Genomic DNA, 10,132 nt, shown 5'->3' with positions numbered 1-10,132 from the left:
CCTTCCAGAGGTGCGTGCCCTGACACAAGGGTGGGCCCTTCAAACAAGTAGCAATTACAGATGAGGAGTCCGACCGGAGACTTGGAGGATGTAATGGTCGGACCCCATAATCGGAAGCTTCGGATTGGAGCGCAACTTCCGGAGGCAGAGAAGAAGAAGTTGGTGGAGTTTTTGTGTGACCATATTGATGTCTTCACCTGGGAACATAATGAAATGCCGAGAATAGACCCCTCAGTCATCGAGCATCAATTAAATGTCGATCGGAATTGCAGGCCAGTGAAACAGCGGAGAAGGACTTTTGCACCTGAGCGCAACCGAGCGATTGCGGATGAGGTACGGAAGTTGCTTGAAGCTGGGTTTATTCGAGAAGTTGACTACCCGGAGTGGCTGGCTAATGTGGTATTGGTGAAGAAAGCGAATGGAAAATGGAGGATGTGCGTAGACTTTACAGACCTCAATAAAAGCTTGTCCGAAAGATTGCTTTCCCCTTCCTCGGATTAACCAGCTTGTAGACTCGACAGCGGGGCATGAGGTGTTGACCTTTATGGATGCCTTCTCCGGCTATAATCAGATACGAATGGCGGAATCCAACCAGGAGAAAACCTCATTCACGACCGATCGAGGGCTATATTGCTACAAAGTAATGCCGTTCGGACTGAAGAATGTTGGGGCCACTTATCAGAGGCTTGTGAATAAAATGTTCCAGGCACAGATCGGACGAAACATGGAAGTGTATGTCGACGACATGCTGGTTAAGAGCCTGACCTCATATAATCATGTTGCGGACTTGGCGGAGGCATTTGATACGCTGCGCAAATACCACATGAAATTGAACCCGCAAAAGTGCGCGTTCGGTGTTGATTCTGGAAAGTTCCTGGGATTCATGGTGTCGCAGAGGGGAATCGAGGCGAATCCTGACAAGGTGAGGGCCATTCTGGAAATGCCATCCCCCCGGACGACAAAACAGCTACAGCAGTTGACGGGGAGGCTAGCGGCACTAAATCGTTTTGTTTCTCGATCCTCGGATAAATGTCTGCCTTTCTTTAAGGTCCTGAAGAAAGCCTTCAGCTGGACGGAAGAGTGTGAGAAAGCCTTCGGAGAGTTGAAGATCTACTTGACTAATCCCCCGCTTCTGAGTCGTCCAGTAGAAGGAGAGATCCTTTATTTGTATCTCGTGGTCTCACGGACCGCGGTTAGCTCGGTGCTAGTAAGGGAAGAGTCAGGCAAGCAGAGGTCGGTATATTTCACGAGCAAAGTACTGCATGGGGCGGAGGAACGATATCCCCGCATAGAGAAGCTGGCATATGCTCTTGTAATTTCGGCACGAAGGTTAAGACCCTACTTCCAAGCACATGCTGTCCGGGTATTAACAGAATACCCTCTCCGAAAAATATTGCAGAAACCGGATTTGTCGGGAAGATTGGTCAATTGGTCGATCGAGTTAGGGCAATATGATATTGAATACCACCCCCGAACGGCTGTAAAGGGGCAGGCTTTGGCGGATTTCGTGGTCGAAATGAATGAGACACCGAACGCGGAGGAACTGCCGAAGGGCTTAATTTGGATTGTTTATGTAGACGGCTCGTCGGCGGGGGAAAGATGTGGGGCCAGGATAGCTTTCCGAGGACCCAATCGAGAAGAATTCCGATATGCCCTCAAGTTCAGATTTGCTGCAACGAACAATAAAGCCGAATATGAGGCCGTGCTCTCAGCCATGGAGATTGCCCGGGAGATGGAAATAATGAATTTGGAGGTCCGGAGTGACTCGCGTGTTGTAGTCGAACAGGTGAATGGGAGTTATACTGCCCAAGAAGCGAGAATGTCGCGGTACCTGGACAAGGTATGCCAATTCTATCTTTACTTTGATAAGGTTGTTTTAACCAAAGTCCCCAGAGAAGAAAACGGCCTGGCAGATGCTCTTTCGCGCATCGGTGCGGGGACAGACCCGGCAGTGACCGTAGGGGGCTGCAAGATCTTGGTTAAAGCCCGCCCAGCAATATCGTCGGATGCAGAGGTAATGCAGCTGAACGAAGCGGAGCCTGAATGGGGAGCGGAAATCGTGCAATACTTGAAGATGGGAGAGCTCCCCCCTGGGAAGACAGAAGCTCAAAAAGTCATTCGGAATTCGGCTCGCTATGTGCTGGTCGGGGAGATTCTTTATAGACGTGGATACTCTCTTCCTCTGCTGAAATGCTTGCCGGATGAAGATGCAAGTTATGTTTTGAAAGAGGTACACCACGGTGTGTGCGGAAATCATTCAGGAACAAAGGCGTTGTCAAACAAGATCATAAGGGCAGGATATTATTGGCCGACGATGATCAGAGATGCGAAGGAAATGGCGAGGGCGTGTGACGCATGTCAGAGATTCACCTGTGTATCAAACAGCCCCCCAGAATATCTTCATTCAGTTACTTCGCCATGGCCATTTGCTAAATGGGGGGTCGACATCGTCGGACCCATGCCGCCGGGCAAAGGTAATCGAAAGTTCATTCTAGTTGCGGTCGACTACTTCACCAAATGGGCTGAAGTCGAGGCATTGGCCGCAATCACAACCGAAAATGTTATAAAATTCCTCTGGAAGTCAGTAATATGCAGATTCGGTATCCCATATGCTATGGTGACCGACAATGGGAAGCAGTTTGATTGTGACCGTTTCTAAGAATGGTGTGCCGAGCTGGGCATAAGAAAAAGCTTTTCAACCCCCGTGTTCCCGAAGTCCAACGGCCAAGTTGAGGCCACAAACAAGACGCTAATCTAGATGTTAAAGAAGAAGCTCAGCCGGAAAAAAGGAGCATGGGTTGAGTATCTCCCCGAGGTGCTTTGGTCCTATCGAACTACGGTCAAAACTGCTACCGGAGAGACCCCATTCGCTTTAACCTATGGGATGGAAGCAGTAATTCCTGTGGAAGTGGGATCACCAAGCTTCAGGGTAGCCCACTATAACCCGGGGTTGAATGAAGAAGGAATAAATCTACATTTGGATTTGTTACAAGAAAGGCGTGAAGATGCCCATGCAGCGTGTGCAGCTTATCAGAGCTGAGTAGCTAAGTATTATGATAAGAAGGTTAAACCTCGGGCGTTCAGTGTTGGCGACTGGGTTCTGCGGAAGGTCAACCTAATGACTAAAGAACCGGCCGATGGAAAATTGGGCCCAAAGTGGGAGGGGCCATATCGGATAGTCAGCTCCAGCAAGAATGGGGCCTACCGCCTAGCCACAGGACAAGGGAAAACAGTGCCGAGGGCCTGGAATGTAGATCATCTTAAAAAGTACTACTTTTGAGATTCTCTGTTCCTATAAAGTAACTTTTCTATTTTTACTGCATTAGAGCCAACCATGTGAATGTCCGACCTCGGACTTGGCCCCCTCCTGGTTTTGGACAGGGGTTGAAAAAGAGCCTGCCCTTAACAGGGGACTAACGGGAGAACGTCCGACCTCGGACTTGGCCCCCTCCTGGTTTTGGACAGGAGGGTGGAAAGGAGCCCGCCCTTAACAGGGGACTAACGGGAGAATGTCCGACCTCGGACTTGGCATAAGTCCTGTCTACGGACTTGCCCCCTCCTGGTTTTGGACAGGGGGTGGAAAGGAGCCCGCCCTTAATAGGGGACTAATGGGAGAATGTCCAACCTCGGACTTAGCCCCTCCTGGTTTTGGACAGGGGGTGGAAAGGGGCCCGTCCTTAATAGGGGACTAACGGGAGAATGTCCGACCTCGGACTTGGCATAAGTCCTGTCTACGGACAAAGGGCGGACTTAACGTCCGACTTCTTTGTTTGGGATGATGTGGGCTTATCCCTTTCTAAATAATAACAAATCCCTCCATTCCTTTTCAATAGCAACGCACGGATTTGGGGGGTAAGGGTGAGGTAAGTGACCTCACTCCCTGTGACGTTGTATACTTTTATTTGGTTGTGTTAGTTTAAAGTGGGAATGAGTGCTCGAAAATAACCGAGGAATAACCTTTAAAGGAGATATTTTAAAGCAGAAAAAGAACATGCTTATTGATAGAATACACAATTACACGTTGTAAAATATTTGGGCTGGCGTACATGAAGGCAAGTCGTGCGGCAACAGGTCGCCGGTTTCGTGCCTTTGAACAGTTGGGTTCCCGTCTGCCTGGCGTGTCGACTCCTGACAGCGTCTCCATGGAGATGATTTCTCATCTTCCCTCACCGCCAGCGTCTCCATGGAGAGGAACTCGTTGTAAGGGCCAGCGACTCCCAACGGGGCGTGATAAGCAGTGGAATATCTCCGGCGTAAAGCCGGAGATCGCGCCTCCCTTACTAGATAAAGCCGAAGATCGCACATCCAAGTGGGTCAAGATGCTGGAATTGGAAACTAAAGCGCGAAAGTGGGGCACTCTTAGCTTCATGCCTAAGTACTGGACCCGCAAGAGCATCGCGACTCCAAACGAGAGAAGGTAAGTGCGAGAACTTGAAATGAAAATGTGATGGACGAAGGAAGTCTGGGGGCACATATATATATGCGCAAAGTTGTTTAATGCATTCACGATTCCCGCGATGGCAGGTATACCTAACGCTGAAAAGTTAGATTGGAAATGAATTCGGGCCTGTAGCCATTAATGGGGTAAGCCCATACAAGATGGTTATTAATGGCAACAATAAATGAAACGTACAGTTTCCTTTTCATAACAAAAAAAAAAAAAAAAAAAAACAAAACAAAAAAAAAAAAAACAAAGTGAAACAGTACATAGATATTTTAAAAGAAATGAGCTGTCAGGGGTTGCCAGGGCCGCTGCTGGAGGAAGGAGCCCCTTCTCCTCCAAGATGGGCGTCCCCTCTCTCCGGAGATGACACCGCTCCGGACGCAGAGGAAGTAAACCCTGGCTCTGAATTTCCGGCGGGAGCAGATTGAGAGGTTTTCGGACCCCAGTCAGTTACATGGGGGAACTGATCAACTCCTAGTTTGGCCATGGTCTCCAAGGCCTCGTCCGGGATCTGGATGGTGCTGATATCGAGATCCTTGAAGGACTCATCGCCGGTCGAGGCGCTTTTGGCAACACCCCTGTAGTGCTCGAAACCCCAGTTGAAACCCACGGCCCATGATGCGTCTCGGAGTTCCGGAACCCGAGAAAGCTCCCTTGTAAGCTCGACCCGACCACTTGGAGATGAAGCTCTTCAATTCTCTCCACAGCTTCTCTCCTTTCCTCGAACGCGCTGATCTGAAGGTCGAGGGCTTGCTTTTTATCCGCGATAGCTTGTTCTAGCTCCGACTTAACCTGGTCCCTGGCAGTAAGGGCCACGCCCTTTTCGGACAACGCTTGATCCCTTTCCCCGGAGAGCTTCTCCTTGTCGGACTTCAACGCCGAATTTTCGGCTTGTAGAGACTGGATGGTCGCCCTTAAAGAGCCGGAAGATTGAAGCTTGACCTCTAGTGTAGCCTCAAGTCTGACCTTCTCGGACAGTGCGTCCTTTAGGCGAGCTTGGACCGTAGACAAGTTGCTTTCCAGAGTCTCCATGTCATTGACCATCCTTTCGCAGCTGTTCAGGGTGCTCTGCAATGTACTCTCTTGGAGCTCGGACAATTTCTGAAGCCTGAGCCGATGCTTTTCGGATTCGGCCAAGGCCCTTCTTTGCCTCCTGGATTCCTCTTCCAGCTCCTCCATGTGAGCCCTTAAAGACCGAATGGATTCGGATTGGTCTTGTTCTGGGCCGCGGAGGCTTTTCCAAGATGTGGCTACATCCACGGCGAACTAAACAAGGATAATGCACCAATGCGTGAGTAGAAATGAGAGATAAACTACTATCTAAGTAGAGATTGTCAAACCACGTACCTGGAGGATCTTTTCGGTGAGCTGTTCGGCGTAGCCTTCCACTGGGAGCTGCCCAAACTGAGGACTATAGTCCGAGGTGACCAGGGAACTCAGAGCTTCAAAGGGACATCCCGCCAACCCTTCGGTTTGGAAGTCCGGCCGTCGCCCAGTAGTTACAGGGGTGGTTGGAGGAGCGGAAGTTGAAGTTCCGAGGACTGCGTGGGCTGAAACCAGAGCTGGGGACTCGGGTCTTGTGGGTGAAATAAGTGTCGGCGAGGCCTGCTCGAGTGCCTCCCTTTCGGAAGCCACTTCTTCTTGTAATTTGTTAAACTCTTGAGAGAAGGTGTCTTGGTCTTCCCCCAATAGTGAGTGAGTCGGTGACCTACCGGGGAGAACTTCATCCCCCTCAATAACCTTAACACCGAAGGTCGGTTCGGCTTCCGAGCGATCAACCGGATCATCTGAAGAAGGCACAGGTGTGGTAGGCGCAGGAAGAGAAGTAGCCATCGGAGGATTCCGGCTGCTCGGGGGAGCATAAACCTTGGCCATGGCTAAAATCCGGTCGATCATGAACCCGCTGTCCCGCTGGGCTCGAAGTCTTCTGGGCTCAGGACCCTCGTCGGTCTCTGAAGCGACCCTTTTTCCTTTTTGCTTCTGCGGAGGAACCTCATGTCGAACAGCCGAGCCCTCCGCAGGTCGTGAAGGAGGGTTGGGCTCAACTGGAGAAACGGTGGAGCACCCAACCACTTCAGTGGGGATAGCAGCAGTGGCCATGTCTTCGGCGACATCCTCGAAAGAGATGGGGGTGAGCGAGCGCTTAAACCAGGGGAAGGGGGACCCGCACAATGATCTCGGGGAAGGATCGTCACAGCCGGAGAAGAATTCCCCTCCTCTCCCTCGGACGAGGCTTCAACTACTTCGTCGATTTCCCTCATAATGGAGTCGTCGGAACCGATCGACGAATCGGAAGATAACCTGTTCGGGGAAGCCTCAGGAGCTCGAGAAGCTGAGGCCTGTGGGTGATAAACCTTTGAGGCGCGTGTCCTCCTGGGGGACTGATCGGCCTGCCTCCTGATAAGCGTTGAATGTTTACATTCAAAGCCCCTTAATTTACATATGTTAAACCCTAGTTTGTGTTGTTAAATAACGTGTTAGTATGTTTTAGTGTTTCATCTCTTTTTTAGGTCTTAATTGAAAAACAAGAAAAAATCAACAAGTTAAGCCTAATGAAGATATGTGAAGTTCAAGTGTTCTTGCCTAGAAGAGAAAAATCGATCAAGTATATTCGATCGATCGACATTTCCTTGAGAAAATAAATCGATCGATCTACATTCGATCGATCGAAATCTCCAAGGCAAAATAAGTCGATCAATCGACTTCGGATATTTCAGAAAGATCTGCAGATGTCGGCAGCTTTTTGTGTGGCTCAAATTCATCATCAAGTTGTGCGGTTCTAATCAAAAGTTGTTACCATCATTTTGTGCGGCTGAGAGTGATTGTTTGAGCTTGGTTTTTCGTACCAAATCCTCCATAAATAAAGGATGGACGTGTGGGTTAATAATATAGTTAGTTTAGTTGATAAATTGTATTTTGAGCTTTTGTGCATTCAAGTGATGCACTCTTTTCTTCATGTTTTCCAGAGAGCTAGTTTCAAGGTATGTTTATGCTGTAATTTAGTCTAAACTCGTTTTTATAGTAAAGTGAAGTTGGAGTTTGAGTTATTCAAGTGTTCTTTATAATTTCCTTATATTTCCAGCATTTCTTTCTTCTTCTTCCTTTTGTTTTTGTGTTATTTTATGTTGAAAACAATTCTGGAATCCTTAGATTCCAGAGCCCATAGCTTGTTCTTTAATGTTCTACTTAAAATTTCTTTTCTTTAAAGCTTGTTTTTGAGTATCTTTTTAGCTGTTAAAGTAGATTCAATAATTAAAGTTAGTAGTTTTTACATCTTATTAATGTGGGTTGTAGTTTTTATATCCTCTAGAGTAATGGGTTCTTCTTCTTCTATAAGAGAATTCCATAACTCCATGAGTAGCTAATTTAGTTGTAGGGTGTTGATGAACTCTCTCTAAGGGCCATGGGGTAGATTGTGTTGTTCTTGGATTTCTATACAAGTGTAATGATTACATAACCTAAGGATGGTTGTGTAATGGTGCTCATGACATAATTTATGTGAATTTGATAAACTCATGCTAGGGAACACATATCTCTCCACACTCTTTCTAGTTTAATTATTGCTTAAAGGTTTTTCCATTCTAGTGTAAGTTTAGGTGGAGATTATGTGTTGAACTAAGATGATTTATGCTTTTTCCATGAATGTGTATGCTTATTAATAGACCTTATAATCCATACTAGGAAGCATGAATCATTCAACCCTAGATTTGAGTTGAATGACTTGTGTATGAATAGATGGTTTATCATTGTCTTTAACTAAAGTAATTTCATATTGAGGTCGTCGTGTGATTGACAATCATTACGCGCTCGTATTGCATTTGTAAAAGAAATCCGAGAGGAATACAATATACCATGTGCTTAAGGATTGAGTGAAATCAATGCCCTACACTTTCCTAATTTTTAGACTTTTCATTATTACTTGTTTAGCTTAGTGTTAGAACAAAACAAATCATCTTTTTCATAATTAAATTAGGTAACGTTTTAGGTACTTCATAACTTGAACAACCTTCCAATCCTTGTGGTACGATACCCTCCTTAGTACTATACTACAAAGTCCCGTACTATTGCGAGTGGTTAAAAATATTAAAATCCACGTAGTTGTGAAAACCGATTAAGTGTAAAACCAAATTCCTATTTTTAAATCATCGGTTGGATCGCTACCACCTCCCCGAAGTGTTCCCTTTTTGGGCGGCCTTCTTCGGAACCTTGCCCGGAATGGGTCTGCTGGTCGTTACAGACCACCCAGCTATCGGAGCCCCCCGCTTGTCCAGAATTATTTTTTACTCTGGGATTTGGTACCCAAAGCACTCATTCAGGCTTTGAACGGAAACGAGGTTTTCGTAGTCGATCGACGACTGGACTGCCCTGGCCGAAAAGGAAAGCATGGCGTTGACTTCTTTGACTTTGGCAATGCTCAACGTGGGCAAGATCCGTAAGTCGTTGACCAATGGCCTCCACTCTCTGGGAACCCTTTGGGAATCTGGAATAGTCGACTGGAAAGGGCATTCCCATTCTCCGGAAACCCGAAAGAACTGTTGTCTCCAACCTTTGTTGTTCCCATACTTGCATTGATCGAGGTAGATGAATATCGGATCTTGGCGCACTCGCAATTCGACGGCCCCGTCCTTGGTAGATGGACGGTATATACTGAAGAACTGAGCGGCATTCATCTCAGTTCCGAGGACCTGCCGCCACAGGATAGATGATGCCACCACATACCTCCAGCCATTCGGAGCGATCTGGCTGGGGGCTACCCCGAGGAACGCGCACACCTCGCGAACGATCTTTGGGAATGGGAGTCGTACCCCTGCCATAAGCATTCGCTCTGTCAGGGTAACTTCGCCCCCGGCCATTCCCAGCGATCCGGGCTCTTGAAAGAAGACATCGACAGATGGGCCGATATCGTAAGCCCTCCGAAGAGTCGCCTTGTGGCTCGCCAACCAGGTCGACTCTAACCGGTCTTCCGGCGGTACCAAACGAACGGCCCCAGGTCTAACAGTAGGAGGGGGAACGACGACCAAAGGAACAGATTCCCCGGGGGCGTCCACGTGACCCCTGGGTGCTGGGTCTCCTCTGCGAGTGATGGCCATGTAGTGGTCGGAGGAAGCAACGAAGAGAAGAAGCCGAGAAAACAAGAAGATGAAAACAGAATGAGCGATGGAAGAAATGACCAGAGCGGAGGCCGAAGGGAGATATTTATAACGAGGCCGACAGCCTCTAGACGACGAGGGGATGTGACTGTCTGACTGATGGCGGTGGGCGTCCAGTCATTGAATAATAGCCTATTTTAGGGGCCTTCAGCTTAAAAGCTGGATACAATTAACCAGTGTGAAGGCATCCCAATGGCCGCCTGATTCAGGTGGCCAGGATTCATCCTTGGTTAAGGTGGCGTAAATGCCCGCTTTAAAGGAAGGAAAGTAATGGACGCGTTGCTTCATCATCCTGAAGAGGAGTGGGTATAATGCCAAAGAATAATTAAGATAGCTGAGATCCATAACCAGAAATTGCAACATTGAGGACCTAATTCTTGGGACCCAAGCGTCAAAGAAAGATCAGTGTTAGGCCTGACCTCTGGATCTTCCGGAGGGCACCGGTGGAATTCTCGTCTCCTTATGAGAAAGGAGAGAGAATTCGGGGGGTAATTGTTAGGGAAATTTCCCAAGAAGAAAATAAAAAACATTTTTATTT

The 10,132-nt window shown here is 47.8% G+C and overlaps 1 protein-coding gene across 1 annotated transcript; it reads left to right on the top strand.

The window, feature by feature from the left end:
- Window positions 1-577: 577 nt before the first annotated feature.
- On the top strand, window positions 578-2,659 carry LOC133879163 (uncharacterized). The gene has a single exon (XM_062317699.1). It carries the CDS (start codon window positions 578-580, stop codon window positions 2,657-2,659), a length of 2,082 nt encoding a protein of 693 aa, XP_062173683.1.
- The last annotated feature ends 7,473 nt before the right edge of the window (window positions 2,660-10,132 follow it).

The sequence above is a fragment of the Alnus glutinosa genome, chromosome 10 (assembly GCF_958979055.1).
Source record: "Alnus glutinosa chromosome 10, dhAlnGlut1.1, whole genome shotgun sequence".
Classification (NCBI taxonomy): domain Eukaryota; kingdom Viridiplantae; phylum Streptophyta; class Magnoliopsida; order Fagales; family Betulaceae; genus Alnus; species Alnus glutinosa.
This window is presented reverse-complemented; position numbering and strand designations above follow the sequence as displayed.

Bases quoted from the DNA above. Each gene is read 5' to 3' on its own strand.
- LOC133879163 (XM_062317699.1), top strand. From the start codon at position 578: ATGGCGGAATCCAACCAGGAGAAAACCTCATTCACGACCGATCGAGGG.